This window comes from Thalassophryne amazonica, chromosome 17, assembly GCF_902500255.1.
Source record: "Thalassophryne amazonica chromosome 17, fThaAma1.1, whole genome shotgun sequence".
NCBI lineage: Eukaryota > Metazoa > Chordata > Actinopteri > Batrachoidiformes > Batrachoididae > Thalassophryne > Thalassophryne amazonica.
In genome coordinates this window covers 26,824,030-26,846,234 of record NC_047119.1, presented here as the reverse complement: position 1 = coordinate 26,846,234, position 22,205 = coordinate 26,824,030, and the positions used below count along the sequence as shown (strand labels likewise).

The 22,205-nt window shown below is 39.0% G+C and overlaps 1 protein-coding gene across 4 annotated transcripts; it reads left to right on the top strand.

Moving 5' to 3' along the window:
- Positions 1-1,717: 1,717 nt before the first annotated feature.
- Positions 1,718-20,335, top strand: traf2b (Tnf receptor-associated factor 2b). Of its 4 annotated transcripts, none has more exons than XM_034191452.1 (11): positions 1,718-1,728; positions 12,699-12,903; positions 14,963-15,041; positions 15,273-15,371; positions 16,796-16,957; positions 17,039-17,113; positions 17,196-17,270; positions 18,395-18,619; positions 18,715-19,018; positions 19,583-19,731; positions 19,805-20,335. In XM_034191452.1, exons 2-11 carry the CDS (start codon positions 12,728-12,730, stop codon positions 20,021-20,023), a joined length of 1,563 nt encoding a protein of 520 aa, XP_034047343.1. In that variant the 5' UTR covers positions 1,718-1,728; positions 12,699-12,727; the 3' UTR covers positions 20,024-20,335. The 4 variants fall into 4 exon arrangements, with proteins under 4 accessions (XP_034047343.1, XP_034047344.1, XP_034047341.1 ...); XM_034191453.1 differs by lacking the exon at positions 1,718-1,728 and adding an exon at positions 1,911-2,034; XM_034191450.1 differs by lacking the exon at positions 1,718-1,728 and adding an exon at positions 1,931-2,347.
- The last annotated feature ends 1,870 nt before the right edge of the window (positions 20,336-22,205 follow it).

Here is a 22,205-nt window from a genome sequence, read left to right as displayed (position 1 = left end):
AAATTCTGCCTTAAACATTTGGACTTCATCTGCAGGGATATACGAGTTTTTCAAGGTTACATGTCCATGGACTTGTCTCATGTTTTCACAAGAAGTGCCTGCATGCAGGCCTTTGTCATCACATGCACACTCTGCCACAGGCTTTCAGTTAACTGATAACCATAACTTGAATTTACTTCCTATTGCGGCAGATTGTGCATGTGGCGCTCAGCCTCCTGCAGCCAGACACTACTGGATTTACTGTTGGTTAGTTTTTTTTTTTTTTTTTTTAAATTGGCCAGTCAGAAGGCAACCAGTGTTGAAATAGGTCCAATCACAGGCAACACTGCACAACTGGTTTATTTCCTCTTGCATGCTTTGAATTAGTTCTAAATGTATTCAAATTAATAAAATGACAAGGGTGCTCAAATGTATGCACCTGCCTAATTTTGTTTAAATAATGATTGCACACTTTCTTTAAATACTAGAAACTTCATTTCACTTCTCAAATATCAGTGTGTTCATCTGCTATATGATATATTTAACTGAAATTTCTTATCCAGACAACCAATGATTTATAAATTAAAATCACAAAAATTATCAGAGGTGCCCAAACTTTTGCATTGCATACAACTGTATGACTGTTTGAAAGGCTTCCGTGGAAATAGTTAAACTACCAAACTACTTGATGAATTTGAAACTTGAACTAGAAATGGTGATTGCACTTGAAGCAAAAGCCAAAGCGACTGCCTTTGGGTGCAACAGCAAACCAAGACGAGCTGCTATAAAAAACGCTGTTCTCATGAAGTATATCCATTTCTCCTTCTGCATGCCTCAGTGATATTCACAACAGTCCAATAATCAAATAGAGTCCATTGCTGCACATCAGCCCTATTTTTATTATTTGCAGTGAAAAATCTGTTTTTGATCGGGGTGGAGGCAAGAGGGCGATATGGATCTTGGGCCATTGAAGGAATTCAAGTCTATTCTATATTTGAATGTATTTGGAAGTTGTTGGTTTTTAATTATTTGTTTTCTTTTTTTTCTACTGTGATAGTCTCAAGGACAGCACAAAAAGTAATTTTCCAGATGTCGTGAATTTTAATAAATCATAAAATAATTGTGAAATTCTGTTGAAATTTCTCCTTTGGCTCTTTCTTGTGAAGCAGCTTCAGTGTTCTGGTTATAATTCTGGTACTTGGGTTATCTTCATGAAGACGATCTACAACTCTTCTTCCCTCTTGCAGCATGAATGGCCGTGGAAAAAAAAACAACAAAAAAAAAACCAGCCGAATTCTGCCAAAAACGTCAAAAAAAAAAAAAATAAAAAATAAAAATAAAGACCCGAGTCACGATGAGATTAACTTTCGATCTGACAGTTTGTTCACACGCGCGTGCTGACACAAGATTACTGTGCAGTAAAGCTCCTGTTTGCATTGTGACTACAAGTTTTTGCATTCTGTTCACCAGATATGTGAGGGGAAAAGGGACAGTTTGGAACATTTTGAAAAATTAAGAATTTTTCTGTTTACGGAAGTATGGGCGAGTGAGACCGATGTTGCCAGGTCCACTGATTAAAAGCGATTTTAGCGCTCGCTCTACTGGCAGTTACAGCTTTTGTGTTTTGTTTATTAGTTCACTTAGCACTTTACACTAAACGAATATGGTAAAAAGTAAAACATTTGTAACACAGGTTAATTTCTATCTGAAACATTACACCGATGGTTCCATTACCTGATATAAAACTGGGTTTACGTTCTTGCTGCCTGATTTGTCCTTGTCATTGCGGCAAGCAGAACTTTAACATTTTTAATTTTTGACATTTCCCTCGTGGAAAACAACAGAACTTGTAGTTTACCATCTGATGTAAACGCGGCAACGCTGAAAAATGTTCACGCTGTCCCGGGGTGCAGTTTCTGGTTGCTTGTTTCTGTTGGGAGACTTGGCAACATTAGTACTCTTCGGACTCTTGTGTCCGAATAGTTTGTCCTTCACTCGATGGAAGACAAGTTTGATCTGAAAACGTCTTAACAGAGACACGGTTGAGCCGTCAAGGTTAGACGAGTCTTGTTTGTAGCTAAGTGCGAAGTTAGCGGGCGCCGTGGCAACACTGCGCTAACCGCTTAGCATGTAGCCCGCCAAAGTTGGTAACTAGCTTAGATGTATAATGAAAGCAAATCCCTGAATTTACAAAATTTTAAGCTGCCAAGGACATGTGGCGGTTAAATGAAGTGGAGAATTGCGGTTATGTAGAAACTTCAACAATCAAATCTAACTTGGCTGACGTGTGTAGTGGGAGGGTGTAGCAGTTTATAAAGTGAAGCTAGGGTGGTGTTGGTAGGTAGCTGTGGAGTCTGTACAAAAACGGGTGAGTACAGTTTTTCTAGCTTTGGTTGTCGAGGAAATTGAGCAAGAACCTGTCAGAAGAGCAGAATAAGTGTGAATGTCGGTCACTTCAAATCCCCGAGTACAGAGACTGTCGGTGCTGGTGACGCTTTGTGTCTGTCTGTCTGTCTCTGTATGTGTATCATAGAGACAGACTGTGTGTGTGTGTGTGTGTGTTTACTTCGTAGTGAGAACCACATTATATAAACATATTTATTTCATATTACAAAATTGCAATATACAGGCCACCTAATTCAATGGACATATCCTAAAACATATTTTACTTTTTGTACCTTTCCTCTCACTCTACATCTGTATTATTATTATTATTATTATCTTCTTCTTATTATTATTGCATTAGTTGTTTTTTTTTTTAAATCTTTGTTGTTTGTTTTTCTGTGTTGTCATGGGTACCACGATGGAATTAAGCCTGCTTTTTTGTGCCATCCTTGGCAAGTATATGTATGTATATTGTCATTGTTACGTATTTTTCCAAATAATCAATCAATCTGACATTATTTAAAGGACCCCTAGTCCTTTTAGATGTGGGGTCCACATCTAAAATAAATACACACCAATTTGTGCTGTTAATTTACATTGGAAAAAAGGCATCAATATAATCCACCCATTAAGGCAGTTGATACATATATCTATGATGTAAAATGGTTTAAAAAGTAATTTTATAACTATTTCAAATTTAGTAAAAATGTATCTAAGTCATATGAAGCAAAATACAGCTTAAAGTTATGCCTTCTATTCAGTTTATCTGCATGCTGATAAATACTTTATATTCTTTTTAAAGGATCATTTTTTTTAATTAAGTGAATATTAAGAGGCAGTTTTTTCCTAAACAAACTGGACCTTTTGCTGGTTACTCATCATGTACCAGTACATCATTACCAGTACCAGCTCTTCTAACATAACTAGCTTATTTTTACCATTTACAATTCTATTTTACATGGTGTAGATTTTTAATGATTCATCAGTTTATGTGTTCCTCAAAAGACATCAACATATAGTACCTAAGTTCTTAGGTTTCCATTTGATAGCATAATGATTATACTTTTTATTTTCCTATAGTATGCTAACAGAGTTACTTTAGATAGATACCAGTACACTCACACACTCGCAGCTTCTGCTTCTACAGCTTAGCCTACTAACTATATTTGATTTCACTACTAGTCTACATACTAATTACCTTTACTACAATCTTCTCCTGTGATGTCTTATCCTTCGTATGTCTTATTTCTTATTACTTATTATATTATATATACCTTTTTCTTGAGCTGCTGGGGTGGGTAGGAAGAGTTCCCATGGGATAAAAAGCTTTTTAACCTACCGTCCCTGGTTCTCAAGACCAGGTGCCTAAGTGGCTCTACTCTACTCTTTTCTACTCTTCTATTTACTCTTCCTTTTTAGATATTTAGATATGCCTTTGTATACTGGCATAGTTCCACCTTAGAATTGGAATATAATATATAAGATATACCTCACTGAATTTTCATGTAGTATTGAGGTCCTATGTGTTGTTGCAGTAAAATGTTTGTTCAAATAAAAGCTGTACAGTGTGGCCAGTCATGAGGAAATTCTTTGCTCAGTGGTGATCAGCCTTGTTTTGTTCAACTTTGATGCAGGTATTTTGTTTGGGTACAGATGAGGCTATTGAACAGCAGTCCAAGTGGCCCAAAATGAATGATTATAAACTAGAACCAGTGTGTGGGTTGTACATACTAGTACTACTTTGTAGTAACTGCATTGCCTCAGTGGATTTTTTGTTTCATCCATGATAGGTAGCTGTCAAAGTCTGGAACCAGCAATTTAGCTTTTTTCACCGCTTGAATGAGTTAAGTGAAACAAGTAGGGGTTTTGTTTGGCCCATTTTTACAGTTATTGTACTGCTTCTTTTATTTTTACTAGATCTGTTGGCAGTCTGTTTAACTCTAGTGAAGTTCATTTCCAGGTTGTATTTTTGTCTGGCTGCTTTCCATGTCTTACACAACATTTTTACTCATGTCAAGAGCTTTGACCTTATACTTGGGCAAATTTGGACTGATAAAAGTTGTTAAATTGTTGTGCAACTTGACAGGAATAAGCTAGTATTTTAATCATCGATAATGTTTAGACCTAAATACAAACTAGAAGACAAATTAACTATCTGCTCACCAAATTTCATTGAAATCTGTTCATTACTTTTTGGGGTTTTGTTTGTGTTTGTAATAACAGAGCTGTTGTAAACTGTTAAAATAGAAATTATTCCAATTAGTACTATGAATTATTTTTTGTATTAATGTCTCAAAGGACAAAGGGCAACAACTTGCAGTTGTTTTCATTGTCAGTTTTAACATTTAATTGTTTAACCTATGAATTCATTCATTAATTTTCTGCCACTTATCGCGGTGGCAGTAGATCAAGCAACTCAACCCAAATTTCCCTATCCTTGACCAAATCCTATAACTCTTCCTGGGGGGGATTCCAAAGCATTCCCAAGCCATCTGGAAAATATAATCACGCCAGCATATCCTGGGTCATCCCCTGGACCTCTTCCCAGTTGAATGTGCTTGGAAGACCTCCCGAGAGACATGACCAGGGGGCATCTTCTCCAGATGCCCGACCCACCTCAGGTGGCTCCTTTTGATGCGAAGAAGCAGCGGTTCTACTCAGAGTCTCTTTCAGCATTAACTTGTAAAATGTCAGAAAAATACTAAAATACGCCTAAAACAATTTCTCGGAGCTCAAGGCGTTTTTCCCCAGTCCAAATAGTTTAATATCACAAAAAGAGTAAATAATCATACTGGAGACAGAGAGACAGTTGGGGTTTTTCTCCCTTTATCAAGTTTTGAATGCTGGCTTCAACACCATTTGTCATATGCTCATTAGACACAGTTTATGACTCATAATAAGAAAGTTTTAAATGGTTTATTTTGACCCCATATTTTTATTATTGTGACTCATTCTGTGGTCATCATTTTGAAAATTTGAGAGTGGATTGCTGGAATATGACATGACTTTATTCATGGTTTTATTCAATGTGTTTATAATCCACAATAACATCAGTACATATTTGTCAAGCAGATATGAGTAGTTTCACTTCACAATATTGTCTTAACAGATTTCCTTTGTCTCAGAGGAAGCTTAACCGAAATAAAGGAATAGCTGAGTAAAAAAACAAAAAACAAAACAGGATTTGAAATCCATTATAACCAACAAACATACAATTTATCAACAGGTCATATCTAAGATTTAGTCCAGATTGTCATAATATAAATGGTTATGCATGTATTGGTCTAAATGAAGCATCAGATCTAGCCACATAAAGATTGAAAATATAGCATTTACCCCTACCAACGGGTATACTCGTATTTGTTAACAGGGGTCGTTTTGTGCCTGTAATCAGGCTCAGAAGTGTGTTTGCTTTTCCCAAGCGTGCCAATTATTAGGTGCAGTGTTTCCAAAAGGGTTGCTTTGTGGTTCCAGTAGCAGGGCTCACAAAGGCGTTCCATCCCAAGCATAAATAATGATCAATTTGAACCATCATAATCTACAGCAGCAGATTTGTACAAGTAAAAAATTAGTCTTTAAAGGAATTTAAACTTTACAAATTTTATAGTCTATCAATTTTAAGACTATATTTGTGCAATCATCAAGGCTTAAAGTTGCTTTTATTATTAACAGAAATGTTTCTATAAATCATAAAAAGAATGGGGATTCATATTGGATATTATTTGAAGGGATTCAGATAGAACCATACAGAACTTTGAAAAAAAAAAAAATAAAGTTGTCATTTAGTCCAGTGTATTTTGTAATCTAAGGACGTTGGAGTCTCTTATCAGTGTAAACATAAAGCACTCCATCTGGGTGTAAGTCCCTTCGACTTCTCCTTTGTTCTTCCTCCAGCAGAGTGCATGTTGATTTTGCACTTCCTCCACATTACATTGAGGGTGGGCAGGGGTGCCCTTGAACCATGATCTTTCCGCTCTGGAAGCAAGTGTGCTTAACTGCTTTTTCACCCATGCCAAAGCACTCCCCCGGTTACACATGTAAATACAGTTTACATGTTGCACTGTTGAATGATCAGGATACAGGATGATTTGAGGAAAAGGTGTTAAGCTGGTCTCCCATTACCATTCATGATTATCACTTATGTACTGTTTTTGGTGCAAAGAAAAACCAACTGATACCCAATCAGGGCATAAAAATGTATGCAATCTGTGGTAATACAAATGTACAACAAAACAAATGAGGAACGAATGGGAGGAAACTGGAGTCAACGTCTGTGACCGAACTGTAAGAAACCGCCTAAAGGAAATGGGATTTACATACAGAAAAACTAAGCGAAAGCCATCATTAACACCTAAACAGAAAAAAACAAGGTTACAATGGCCTAAGGAAAAGCAATCGTGGACTGTGGATGACTGGATGAAAGTCATATTCAGTGATGAATCTCGAATCTGCATTGGGCAAGGTGATGATGCTGGAACTTTTGTTTGGTGCCGTTCCAATGAGATTTATAAAGATGACTGCCTGAAGAGAACATGTAAATTTCCACAGTCATTGATGTTATGGGGCTGCATGTCAGGTAAAGGCACTGGGGAGATGGCTGTCATTACATCATCAATAAATGCACAAGTTCATGTTGATATTTTGGACAATTGAAAGGATGTTTGGGGATGATGAAATCATTTTTCAAGATGATAATGCATCTTGCCATAGAGCAAAAACTGCAAAAACATTCCTTGCAAAAAGACACATAGGGTCAATGTCATGGCATAGGGTCAATGTCAATGAGCAGATCTGATTTGATGCAGGTGTTAATTTGGGGGATGAAAATTTACAGGGTGATTCCATAATTTTTTCCTCAGAATTGAGTGATTCCATATTTTTTTCCTCTGCTTGGTCTAAAAAAGTAACCGTTACTGACTGCCACAATCTTTTTTTCTTGATTTCTTATAGTGTTTCTTAAAGCCAGAAAGTTGCCATTTGAAATGACTTTAGTTTTGTGTCATGTCTGTGATCTGCTTTTTTTCTACAAAATTAAACAACTGAATGAACATCCTCCAAGGCCAGTGATTCCATAATTTTTGCCAGGGGTTGTAGTAGCATTGTAGAATGTTATGACCAATCAGGAAGGTTGTGAACTTGTTCAAATAATTCATGATGATGGGACAGATCATGAGCCACACAAGGTTATCATTGGATGTAAATTGTGCAGAAATGGGGGTAATATTTACAGATGGCTTTGGATTTTATTTTGTTACTGCATCTTGAAAGAAATGGTGCCAGGCGCATGGCATGGCTGTGTGCTGAGGCAGCGCACAGCTCTGCTCATCACTCTGGCAGAAGCACAGTGGATGTTAGGGCACTGGCTGTATGGAGTATTTGTTGTGCACCAGACCGCACACACCACACAAGTATTTTATTTTTATGGATGGCTGTGTTATTATTTCAAGGGGCTTTGTTATTATTTCATCAGTGCCTCTTGAATGTGGATTGGGCAGCCCAGTTATTTTGGTGCCAGGCTACAATGTAAACTACAATTAAAATACAGTGCAGATTGTGTTATTTGTGAATTGAGTGGTAGGTGAGTTTCTTTGCAGCAGCGTGAAAAAGATCGGACTGGTCAGCGAAGCACAGTTTTGTGTGTGTGCGTGCGCACAGTGCGTTGAAGGACTCACTGTTCTCTCTCCTCTTTACATTGCCTCTGGAAATATAATGCACATCCATAATCTCATGAAAGACACACTGCACTATTCAGCAGAAGACAGTTTTCAGATGATAACAGATACATTTTAGCTTTGTATTAACATCTTGTTATAACCACAGACATGAGCACATAGACTGCACTCAGAGCTGTTATGAGCATGCCCAGTAGCTCCCCTGTCATGGGGTTGCATTCAGTGTCTGTTGTAATCGGTACTAACCTGATGTATGTCCTATGATACACAACTTTGAAGTGTAGTTGTGGACAATATGGCCGATTTCTTCATTTTTTGAATGTGTATGCCAATGAGGGCCAGAAATCTGCAGTGGGAGTCAGGCTTTACTCAGCTTCATTACTTACGGAAAGATTGTCCAACTGGTGGAAAACGTCTCTGTGTTCATTTTAGTGCTTAACTGTTGCATCTGCTGTTTTGTTTTTTTTTTTGCTGTGTAATCGGTGTCCTACAGCTCCAGAATCTACAGTCAGTCCTTTTGGTTTTGAGCTGCTCTCCTTTATCGTGCTTTGTCACTGCACCTTGGCAGTGATGCCCTCTACTGTGCTCTGACTATACAGCTGCTGCAGCTTTGACATTGAAACTCTTTGATTATGAAGTAACTTCAGGGAAAAAAAGTTATCCGCACTAGTTTTAGGCATTTCATAGACACAGAAAATGAAGTGTCTGTTTTCATCAGCTCTTGGTTTACCCGTTTTTCAGGTTCCAAAGTGTACGTTGTCTTTGTGGCAGTAAGGGAACTCCTGAGCCTAACAGTACTGCTCAACCTGTTTGGCTTTTGTGATGTTTGAACAGGATAAATGATAATCTGCATTGCATGCAAACAATAGTGGTATGAAAAACTAGATTGTCTTTGTACTTTGCAGCTTTGTGAGACATTTATATTCAGTATATTTTTGTGTATTGTGCATACATACATAATTTTCTGCAGCGGTTAGTGAAATGACTGACAAATTTAACAGGCAGCAACAAGTTGTGAATATTTTACTGAAGAATTTTTACTGAGGGTGTGTACAAATGTGTGACTTTAGAGCAGCTGCTTTAAAATTACACAAGAGGAATTCTCAGTGCTAGGTTAGGAATTGGATTAGACATTATACACAGTACCAGTCAAAAGTTTGCACACTTCCATTCAAATTAATGGGAAAGTGTGTGTGTGTGTGTGTGTGTGTGTGTGTGTGTGTGTGTGTGTGTGTGTGTGTGTGTGTGTGTGTGTGTGTGTGTGTGTGTGTGTGTGTGTGTGTGTGTGTGTGTGTGTGTGTGTGTGTGTGTGTGTGTGTGTGTGTGAAAGGGTGAATGCAAGGCATCAATGTAAAGTGCTTTGAGCTTCTGATTCAGATGGAAAAGTGTTATAATGCAGTCAATTTACATTTACTTGTTTATTTTTAAAACAAATTACACTTTGAGCATATTTAAAAAATGCATATTGAATAAATTATAGCCTGTTTTGTAAAACGTATGCTATCGCCCTCTAGTGGCCAGTCATTGTTGCCCATAAGCATGAAATGTAAACAATAATCAGATTTTTTTTTAAACAAATCCACCTTTTTGCTCCTTCTTCTCGTCACTGATATTCTATTATTCACAACTGAAAGTTGTGCTTGTCAAGAGAAACTGCTGTCCTTCCATCTGTCCATCTTTACAGCAAAACCTTCTGCATCCCAAAACTGAAAAACCGTAAAACTCTCAAAATTTTACTTTTTATACATTAATACTGGGAGGTCAAAGCTCCATCTGCCAAAAATACTGCATTTCTGACACTTATAAATGCCTTTTTGACTGATTTGTTGGATTTAAAGTATGAAATGTACAGAAGCCTTGAAATGCTCACATCACCTGCTAGATGGTGACAAAAGCTGATCAAATGTGTGGCAAGGTCCCCATTGTTTATTCATTTGAGAAGTTAACATTTGCCAAAATAACATGGGCTGACAGTTTCAACATCCTGTTTCAATGGGAAGTGCATCCTGTTAAGGAAGTAAATACTTCCACTTAATGGTGTCTTTATAGTGATGCTTTGTTTGTTTTTAAGCCAATCACTTTGAGATAATACTCATCGTAGAGCTTTGAAACCAATTTAGTTTTTCTGTGAATGAGAGCTAAAATATTCAGCATCAGTCTGTGTTTTCTCTGATTTTATGTTACGGAGCAACTCTTTAGACAAAATTGTCATGTGTTGTTTGCAAAGTTAAAACACGTGAAGGTAGTTGTGGTTTAAACTTGTCTCAGTCACGTTGATAAAAGGTTTTATTTTTGGGAAGTCTGATTATTTGGTTGTGGCGTTTCACAATCAATCAATCAATCAATCAATCAATTTTTTTATATAGCGCCAAATCACAACAAACAGTTGCCCCAAGGCGCTTTATATTGTAAGGCAAGGCCATACAATAATTATGTAAAACCCCAACGGTCAAAACGACCCCCTGTGAGCAAGCACTTGGCTACAGTGGGAAGGAAAAACTACCTTTTAACAGGAAGAAACCTCCAGCAGAACCAGGCTCAGGGAGGGGCAGTCTTCTGCTGGGACTGGTTGGGGCTGAGGGAGAGAACCAGGAAAAAGACATGCTGTGGAGGGGAGCAGAGATCGATCACTAATGATTAAATGCAGAGTGGTGCATACAGAGCAAAAAGAGAAAGAAACAGTGCATCATGGGAACCCCCCAGCAGTCTACGTCTATAGCAGCATAACTAAGGGATGGTTCAGGGTCACCTGATCCAGCCCTAACTATAAGCTTTAGCAAAAAGGAAAGTTTTAAGCCTAATCTTAAAAGTAGAGAGGGTGTCTGTCTCCCTGATCTGAATTGGGAGCTGGTTCCACAGGAGAGGAGCCTGAAAGCTGAAGGCTCTGCCTCCCATTCTAATCTTACAAACCCTAGGAACTACAAGTAAGCCTGCAGTCTGAGAGCGAAGCGCTCTATTGGGGTGATATGGTACTACGAGGTCCCTAAGATAAGATGGGACCTGATTATTCAAAACCTTATAAGTAAGAAGAAGAATTTTAAATTCTATTCTAGAATTAACAGGAAGCCAATGAAGAGAGGCCAATATGGGTGAGATATGCTCTCTCCTTCTAGTCCCCGTCAGTACTCTAGCTGCAGCATTTTGAATTAACTGAAGGCTTTTTAGGGAACTTTTAGGACAACCTGATAATAATGAATTACAATAGTCCAGCCTAGAGGAAATAAATGCATGAATTAGTTTTTCAGCATCACTCTGAGACAAGACCTTTCGGATTTTAGAGATATTGCGTAAATGCAAAAAAGCAGTCCTACATATTTGTTTAATATGCGCTTTGAATGACATATCCTGATCCAAAATGACTCCAAGATTTCTCACAGTATTACTAGAGGTCAGGGTAATGCCATCCAGAGTAAGGATCTGGTTAGACACCATGTTTCTAAGATTTATGGGGCCAAGCACAACAACTTCAGTTTTATCTGAGTTTAAAAGCAGGAAATTAGAGGTCATCCATGTCTTTATGTCTGTAAGACAATCCTGCAGTTTAGCTAATTGGTGTGTGTCCTCTGGCTTCATGGATAGATAAAGCTGGGTATCATCTGCGTAACAATGAAAATTTAAGCAATACCATCTAATAATACTGCCTAAGGGAAGCATGTATAAAGTGAATAAAATTGGTCCTAGCACAGAACCTTGTGGAACTCCATAATTAACTTTAGTCTGTGAAGAAGATTCCCCATTTACATGAACAAATTGTAATCTATTAGACAAATATGATTCAAACCACCGCAGCGCAGTGCCTTTAATACCTATGGCATGCTCTAATCTCTGTAATAAAATTTTATGGTCAACAGTATCAAAAGCAGCACTGAGGTCTAACAGAACAAGCACAGAGATGAGTCCACTGTCCGAGGCCATAAGAAGATCATTTGTAACCTTCACTAATGCTGTTTCTGTACTATGATGAATTCTAAAACCTGACTGAAACTCTTCAAATAGACCATTCCTCTGCAGATGATCAGTTAGCTGTTTTACAACTACCCTTTCAAGAATTTTTGAGAGAAAAGGAAGGTTGGAGATTGGCCTCACATTTCTACACATTTGAATTTTGCACACATCTTTTCTCGTTTGCAAAACACAACTTTGTTACATAGTTTGATGTGCATTAGCATGAAGAGTTTGTCTGAATGGGTCAAACATCTTTCTCAAAATCCATTTCAGGATGTCGTTCACATTTCTCTTCCAGTAAAGTTGCTGTATTCTTCACTTTCTTACCCATATTAGCAATATCAGGGCCCGGTTTTATAAAGCAGTCTAATCTTTATGTCTACTAAACTTAATTAGTCAACTACAGTTGGTCGCCCAACATTATCCATCTAATCACCATTTCACATCAATGGCTAAACCTGTAGATTAGCCATCTTACATTAGTTGTTGATTTTCACGGGCATAAAGGCCTTGCGAGTGCCATTGCCAATGTCTCCAATGCGTAAGAGGTTTGTTTGCTTCTGGGTTGGTCGTTGTCATGAACTATCCAGACTTTGTTTTATTAACTGGCTTTATTAACATTTACGGACACATACGAACTGCAGAACGACTGCAGGGCTGCTTTTAAAAAAATGCTGGTTTTAAATGTTGACAGGGGTTATATGTGGTGTTTTACAGAATACAGCACAAGAGGTTGATGGAGAAGAATGGCCCGCATCTCGTTGGACTGCTCCAACTCTTTGCCAGGGTTCCCCCTCAGTGTGCTTTTAGTACCTATGGAGAATAAGTACAAATGTCAGCAGTGTCTCCAAGTCCTGAGGAGGCCTGTCCAGGCTCAATGCGGCCACCGCTTCTGTGTGCACTGCTTCAAACAGCTCACCAGGTACAGTGGAAGTGTAGAGCACACCTACTACAGACTGAACTCTCAACCTCCCTCTCATGCTACTACCTCCCCCTTACTGGACATTCTTCCAACTACCTGCATACCTGAGGTGTGGGTCTTTCTTCTTTCTTTTTTTTTTGTCTCCTGACCCCTGAAAGCCCTGAAGTATCGGTGTCACATTTTCAGCTTCAGGTCTCAAATGACTGAAACCATTGACTCACATCTGCCCATCTGCTGATTCACTCAGGTTGTGCCTTATTGCTTTCTTTTGCTTGTTTTCCTGCCTCACTTTGTAATCACTGACGCACTGGTTGTCATTTCTGCATGCACGCGTTACCTGTGCGTTACATTCAGGTATTAGTATTTTAGTAAAGGAGTCATTATATACACCTTTTCGGGAAGCTGATATACATCAGAGAGTCTTGAAAAACACATTAAAGACTGTGGAAAGAAATACCAATAATCTACTGAGGTGATGTCCCAGAAATGAGCTTTTCCTGCAGCCTTTGTAGATTTCCCTGTCTTTGTGGACGTACGCACTGCTTGTGTGTAATTTCTATTAAATAAAAAAAAAGAAAAAAAAAGAAAAGAGAGATGGCAGACCCCACCAGGACTAAACAGTGGTGCATATTAGCTTTGCAGCATGTGTAATGATGGAATGACACTTTGCTTACATATTTTTATTTAGAATGAACGAACAACTTAAAGGTAGCACGTGAATGTATGGTTCCATTGGTTAGCTTTACACAAATAACTTGAGACGGGATCATGCTTGCTCTTTTTGAAAAAGTTTATACCTTTTTAATTTGTCTTCCTGTTTTCAAACTGAGTTATCTTTCTAATAGATGAGATGGAAACTAAGTACTGACATCAGGGCTGATACCATTTTTTATGATGGCCGTAATCAACTTTGTCCACTTAATCTCGAGGCTTATTAAAGCTCCACTTGCGTATGTAAAGCTAGCTGTGTTTTTAAAGAAGAAACCTTTGCTTCTCACATACTCCTGTATGTCCTTTGTTTTGGCACAGTTGTTATGCAAAAAATATCCACTAGATGTAACTGCAGACCCTCTTGAAAGTTTCCGTCATCAATCATGGTGACGGTCAAAAATTCACATTATTTCGGCTGCTAAAGAAACAAATAAGTTGGCAGCAATGTGTCAATATAAATCTAAATATTCCGACATTGTTAGCGGTTTTGTGTCTTGCTTGACCTTTGGCTACATTGGCCCATGACTTCTGCTGGTATTGCTGTGTTTTGTCCGTATCCACAAGCTTTCAGAAAACAGACAAACATAGACAAAATGTACACAGAGTGTGGACAGAAGGCTCTGTGTGTATTTAATGTTGTGTATAAAAGACTCTTAAACCCATCTATGTTAAACATTCCAGATGTCATGTGCTGTTTGTTTCTCCAATGTGAGTCAACAACTGAGCAGACACACAGCAGGTGACATCACATCGCGTGAAAGTCACATATAACTTTTAGGTCATCTTAGGAGACGATTTGCTGTAGCTGTGGGTCAGGGCTAAGATCACGATGATGATGGCAACTTTGTGCAGCAAATACAAAGGAGACCGTATAACTGAACAGACCGGAGTCCATTTACTTTCATATCGTGAACGTAGTCACATAAAAAGTTCTATGTGATGTTTAGTTAGTTTTTTTTTTTTTGGTAACAAACGCTCTTGAAGTATCACATGGAAACTGCGACATTGCCAAGTTGTGAAACTGTGGTTTTTGAAGGTGATTTTCACGTTCCGAAAACCGCATGCGTGTGACATGAAATGATCATCATGTGCTCGAGTCACATGGGCTTTTTTTTTTTCACTTTTCCATTCTTCCTCATACTTGCATAAGCTTCATTTGCTCATGAATTCCAGCTACATCATTAAGGGTTAATCTAATGCAGTTCATTTGGCGTGACAGGCATTCTGCCATGGTCCTGCTGATTAATCACTGCTTCACGTGTCCTCCACACTGCACTGTGGCTGTTCCACTGTTGGCGCCCGCCAGCTGTTGTGTGGTTTAAATTGACAAACCTGTCTTGTGTGTTAGCTCTGGCCCAAAGCCTTGTGATGCCTGCCGCCAAGAGGAAATATATGAAGAGCCCATATCCATCCTCAACAGTAATGAGGTAAGCAACAAAGAATGGAATTTTCTGTGGGATTTGTTTCATTCTTTTAATCAGACATCATATGATGAACACACTGTCCCTCACTATCACAAAGCTTTAAAGATGGTGGGGGGAATAAAACCCATGACTATTTGGTGACTGGTGTTGCCACACAATGCAGCCTACTGTGTCTGTCTGCTTCTCATGGCAACAGGAAATCACCACCTTCTTTTCTTGTCGTTCCTCCACCAGGCCTTTCCAGACAATGCAGCAGGTCGAGAGATAGCTAGTCTGCCTGCCAGGTGTTTGAACAGCGGCTGCAAATGGATAGGCTCCATCAAAGAGTATGAGGTGACGTACAATGTTTAACTTTTCGTCTGTTTTTCATGTGAGAGTCTGTTTCAAATTAAAGCTGTGCAAAACCATCTACACTCAGCTTTTTGTGTGTGTGTGTGTGTGTGTGTGTGTGTGTGTGTGTGTGTGTGTGTGTGTGTGTGTGTGTGTGTGTGTGTGTGTGTGTGTGTGTGTGTGTGTGTGTGTGTGTGTGTGTGTGTGTGTGAAAACCACCACGCCTGCTTGCATTGCTGCTGCAACCGCTTTTACTTGCAGTTCTAAAGAAGTGAAACAGCATGCCGGAGCATGGAAAGTCCCAAACAGTCCCGCACCCCCCCCATCCTGTCTGTAAATAGCGGATCTTTTATCGAGTACTTGGGAAAGTACCTCTGAAACAGACGTTTAGTAATGTAGGAGTTATGATGAGGGTGATGGTTAGATTTAGGTACATTTTCTGGTTAAGTAGATTACAGGGAACACAGTGACCTTAAACATGGCTCAGAATGTAACTGAAACCAACAGTGATACCTTGATGGATGGGGAATAAAAGAACAAAAATGACTGCTCAAGTCTCTGCATTGCTACCAACTGTAGTTTGTATTTTCGTGTGTGATTAGATGCATGACATTATGTCCCTTCTGCATGTAATGTGTATTTGTGGTTTTCGGCCTTATCCCAAAACAAAAGCAATGACTGGCCATCCGTGTTGACAGGAAACAACTGTCTTAGGTTCTTGTAAATATTAACTTTCCGTTGATCGCTGTTCTACTCACTAAGTCAGCACGCCAACATGGAAAGATTTAGCTTTAAAAAAAAAAAGAGAGAGCGAAACTAAATGTGGTAAGCAACTCGTGGTTATGACAGGGGACTGAGTTGTAAATGCTGCCGATTACTGACTGCTGTGTGGAAAGCGAGCAGTCAAACCATGCTAACCTACCTTCTCGCTTCAGTGCCTCCTGAACTCTGGACGGTTGGCAACATTGTGAAAGAAATTAATTTCTCATTCACCAAGCCCTACCTCCTAATATTTAGCCCCGCCCTGTCCAAAAGCGGGAAAAGAATATAGTGTTTTTCACGGTTTCACCTGAATGGGTTACATTAAACTCTCATTGTACTTAATCATCAGTTTTCTGTAGTACAGACAAATAAATGGCTAACTAAAGCAAGACAAAGGTGCTTTCTTTTCACAATGCAGCTGCCAGTACATTTTGTACCCACACCTGCTAATAAAATAAGGGTGTGTTGGTAACGGACAGTGACTGCTTTGCTTAACAAATGAATGACAAAATGCTTTTCTCCTGCACTTATAAAGCTCGCTACATTAAAACAGATTTTTCTCACGTTGAAGCTGTTCTTGACAAAGCTTTGAGTAACCGCCATGTGTACACACACATCACAAATTAACAATCAAGTGGTGATAATGAATGTCTCTGAATTTTTAGGCTCAGCATGAAGGTCAGTGTGAATACGAACGGGTCCTGTGCGAGGCCTGTCAGACATTTATCCTTCGTACAGAGAAGGACCGACACAACGAGAGAGAATGTGAAGCAAGGACACTCAACTGCAAATACTGCAAAGTAACCTTCAACTTTAAAGAAATCAAGGTGACAGAGTGTTTCTCATGTTCTTCATGCATTTGATTTATTAAAAATAGTCCTTCACACTTCAGCCTTGGTGTGTTTTAGGCGCACGATGAGATCTGCCTGAAGTTCCCTTTACAATGCAAGGACTGTGGCAAGAAGAAGATCCCAAGGGAAAAGGTGTGAGCAGTTACTGGATTTGGGTTTGGCTCGATCCACATTTTTAAGTTCTAACATTTTACTTTATCCTTTCTGATGTCAGTTTGCTGACCATGCCCGTTCCTGCGCCAAGTCAAAGAGTGTGTGTCCATTCATTGATGTGGGCTGCAAAGCCGTGGTATGTATGATTTAATAATTACATGCTGTTATTATGGTTACTGGTCAGTGAAACTACTAAAATGTAGTTCTTTGGAACCAGCCTCAATTGGCCAGTCAAGGAACTACAGGTTTTTGCACTTCTGCATTGGCTTCATTTCTCACTACCAGAGGTTGCTGCTTGATGTAAGCATTTGGGACAAATTACTACACATTGTTAAGTTTGATAACATAACTTAAAAGTTAAGAGTCAATACCGCTGCTAAGGCCCAACACAATTTTGGAGTTCCTGCTAGTTTAAAGACCACTTTCTGGAACAATTTTGTCATCATTTGGTGTGTTTTATATTAAAATTGGTGAAGTATTCCTGTGATGGATGTGGTGTGAAGTGGAGCGATGTGGTTTCTTGACAAAAAAAAAAAAAGTTACGATGAAGCTCAGAATTTTTGAGCTTTTGTCATAAATTTGACTTTATATTCTCAGAAAATGTAGGGTTTTTTTGTTTGTTTGTTTTGCAGCTTTGTCAGTTTGAATTGGAGGTTTGTTTGTGGTGTTTTTTTTTGTTTTGTTTTTTTGCATTAAGGCCCGGGCTCTTCTGTTGGTTTTGCAGTACAAACAGAAACGCAGTGACATCTGCTCATGTTTAATTACTCTTGATTGGTGTACAGTTGATCACATCAGATATCTGAGGTAGATAGATCCTGTTCATTATTTGGCTGGAAGATTGTTTGGGAACACCAGGAGAACTGAGCGTGTTTTTCCCCATATGACACTGGAATTGTCAGGAAGGGCATCCGGCATAAAATGTGCCAAATCCCAAAGCAACGGGTGTAGTGTTTCCGAGCAACCAGGGACAGCTGAAGTAGGTGGAAAATAATTTCCTGACACAATGATTTTCCTGACACAACTCAGTCAGATGACAAACCTGAATGTCTGGCTTGCTTAATGCATTCAGAAGGCTTCAGATGTACAGGATGGGGCTTTTATGGCTCATAATCTCTAGATGACTACGAATCTGCATCATGTTCAAAATTCAGTTGGCCAACCCCTCAAGAAAACCTAATTCAAATCTGTTCATATCATGTTTGCTTATTAGCTAAATAACTGATTGCGACCACTTAAGGTCTGTCTTTGTTGCCCTCTCAGGTTGAGAACGTAAAGCTCAGCGAGCACGAACACAGTAGCACCACGGAGCACTTGCGTCTGCTGCTGCCAGTGGTTCTGTCTGTGGTTCGGATGCGTGCAGAGGCTCTGTGTCCAGGAGAGTGGCAGGAGGATTCTGGTTTGGGCCTGTACAGGGCTCCTGAGGAGGGAGTCACTATGGGCGTTGGAGCTGCAGCCTCCACGCAGTCCCTGGACTTGGAAAAAAAGGTGATGTCCACCCCCACTGTGACATTTCTATCTTCTCTGTAGGAAATAGTTCAAGCCGTAGAGATTATCTAAATGTACTTGCTTTTTGTCGGCAGGTGAACGCTTTGGAGAACATCGTGTGTGTCCTGAACCGGGAGGTGGAGCGTAGTTCGGTTACACTGGAAGCTTTCGCTCACCAGCATCGCTTAGATCAGGAAAAGATCGAGAGCCTCTCCAACAAAGTGTGGCAGCTGGAGAGAGCGCTGGCTACACGGGACTTTCAGCTGTCTGAGAGCGAGCACCTCATACGAGAACTGCAGTTCTGCACCTACGATGGCATATTTGTCTGGAAAATCTCTGACTTCTTGCGCCGCAGACAGGACGCCGTGACAGGAAAAACACCTGCCATGTTCTCACCAGGTGAGATGAATTACAGGGTGGTAACATAATCATCACCCATAAAACATTTCAATGGTCTGTGAACGTAGCAGATAACCAAGTCAGCATAATGTGGTTTACATGATTATCTATTGTGGTACATGAATGAGGGAGATTCCACTCTGACAAGCGCATTGCCGGTGGGGATCCACAGGCTCTAGATTGGGTAGTATTTATAAAATAAGTAGCTGACATATTTCAGGGGTGGTAATAAATTAAGCAAAGTTTCTATCATGATTTGGAAAGGCATGCAAGTCCAGAATGTAATTATCAATGTTTACTGTTGTTACATAATATCTGTAATTTCTCCAAAAATATTAGTCCTGTCAACTTTAAGTTTCCGTGATGTTTATCCTTGACATAAGCATACAAACAGCAAATGTCAGCTCTCCCAGGTTTCTCCGTGATCGAAGCCATACACACGTACAACAGAGGCCAGTTGGCTTTTAATATAAAGCTGTCCTTCAAGGAGTATACAGAATGTGTCACTTCCAGGATGTTTAAATTCTTTAAATTATTTTTTTTTCCTCTTCCCCTCCTTCACAGCATTCTACTCCAGCAAGTACGGCTACAAAATGTGCCTGAGATTATACCTGAATGGAGACGGGACGGGTCGCGGAACACACTTGTCGCTGTTCTTCGTGGTGATGAAGGGCAGGTGCGACGCGCTCCTAAAGTGGCCGTTCAGTCAGAAGGTGAGCAACCGTTCTGCTCTCACTCTACGCATCTGAAAAATCGCACACAAATTGACCTGAAATCCGTCCTTAGGTCACACTGATGCTGTTGGATCAGAACAACAGGGAACACATCATCGACGCCTTTCGCCCCGACGTCACCTCCACCTCTTTTCAGAGACCAATCAGCGATATGAACATCGCCAGTGGCTGCCCGCTCTTCTGCCCCCTGGCTAAACTGTCAAGCAAAAGTCCTTATGTGAGAGACGATACCATTTTTATAAAAGCCATCGTAGACCTCACAGGCTTATAGGGTGTAGACTGTGGAAGCCACACCGAAGCACCAACAGATACAAACTAAATAAATATATATATATAGGTATATATTATAAATATAAAATTAATGCATATCCATTTGCGACTATTATATTATAGCCACACTGATGAGGAAATTATCTTAGGTATTTAGGTTGGAGTGTTGCATTATGGGAATGTGACACAGAAGAGCAGTTTGTCAATATTTGATGATAACATTAGCTGTTTAATATATAAATAAGGCAGTGATCTGCCCTCTAGTTCTTATTGATCTTCTTCATCCCTCGTATTACTGATATTCATCAATATCACAAGAAGTAGCAAAGCATTTTGATTGATTCTGAAGTGCTTTAAAATATAATAGTTTTACAGCAAAGGAGTGCAGTTACATGTGATACTAACCTTGTCTAATGTAATTTTGACTAATCTATATTATAATAGCCAAGTGGCCTATGTGTGCGTGTGTGGGTATGGCTTTGATCACACAAAAACTGGGGAGAGCTGACATTTGCCGTTTGACATGCTTATGTATTTTGGGTCAAGGATCAACACCGTGAAAACTGAAAGTTGATAGCACAAATATTTTTGGAGAAATGAGCAATTTTAGCTAACCAATAAACAATAGATGCTGCGCTGCAGTGCACCATGGGAGTTTGGCGTTTTGAGGTTTTAAATGTTATTGTGGCTTATGTTAGTTTAACAGTGGTGTTAGTGTTATTGATTTGTGTTTTCGTAGCTCAATTGGTTTAGTCAGTTTAGTTAAGTCTTATGTTGATCTTACCATGAATGACTTACATTTCACGTTGGTATTATGAGTGATATGTGTAGTGGGATTAATGTCTTCAGTCACCGTCTTTGTTTGTCAGATTAAAAGCACCTGCTTACAGCAGCTGTGCGTGCAACTTCAGTCACAGAGAACCTGTGGACAGTTGACATTTGCCGTTTGGTATGCTTTTGTATTTTGGGTCAAGGGTGAACACTGCCAAAATGTAACAATGGATGTTGCTAACTGCTTTCTGGACTTATACGCTATTCTATCAAAGGGCAGTAAGTCATCTTTATATTAAGTGTGGGTGTGGTGAATGATTTTAAGTTCAATGTAAGTAAATAATATAATTGTAAATGCATTATAAAATACATGGATGACACAAGAAAGTGAAAACTTTTTCCATTGTGGTCCATTTAAAAATGAAATGACAAAATAGAAGTAGAAATTAAATAAAATAATAGTGTATATGATAACAAGAACCTAAACAATTTATAAATACATTAAGACAGTAAATTAACATAAAAAATTGCATAATTAACAGAAAATTAAAGGGTTGAGTTCCTCTTCTAAAAATTGTTGGGTTTTAACAGTTTAAAAACATTCTGGACTCACACGCCGTTCCAACTCATACAAGCTTTGCTTAATTTATTACCACAAAAATGTCAGCTACCTATTTTATAAACACTACCCAAGCTAGAGCCCATAGATCCCTATAGGCCACACAATAGTATAAGATATAATAACTTATTAATATCATGATCATATCAGACCATAATTATAATAATTATTTATCAAACTAAAGTCAGCCTGGGTGGTTGCCATCCAGGATCCAAGTGATGCCGTGATGTTGCGGATGCGGCCAAGGGTAGCAGCAGCAGCACGTCATCCCAGACTTGACTTGAGCTAAAGTCTCATTCGGCTCCAGGTGGACATGGGAAGATTACAGACGGAAGTCGTCTCCAAAGGCTCTGTCAGCTTTTCTTCGTTCTTACACTGTTGTCTTATCAGCATATATTATATATTCTGTGTATCACCAATAAGGGTGGAACAATATATAGTCGTATCGTGGGGAATGTATCAAATCATATCTTTCAAAATTAGTTTTATGATATCATGGGAAGAAAGACTTTATGGAAGAAATAATGACCTCTTGCAGAAGAATCAAATGATTTATAAATGACAAATAGAAAATGACAGATTATAATTTATACTTCAAAATGAATTTTTGAATTAAAAATTCATTTTTTAACATACTAGTGGGAACAGCAACGTAACTATGTATTGTGGAATCTACTATATGTATCATATTGTGGAGCTAGTGTATTGTTCCACCCATAATCTATAGTGTACTTTATAGTTGTGTACCATAACTTTCATCATCAGCCAGTGTTACAGCAGAGCGGATTATAAT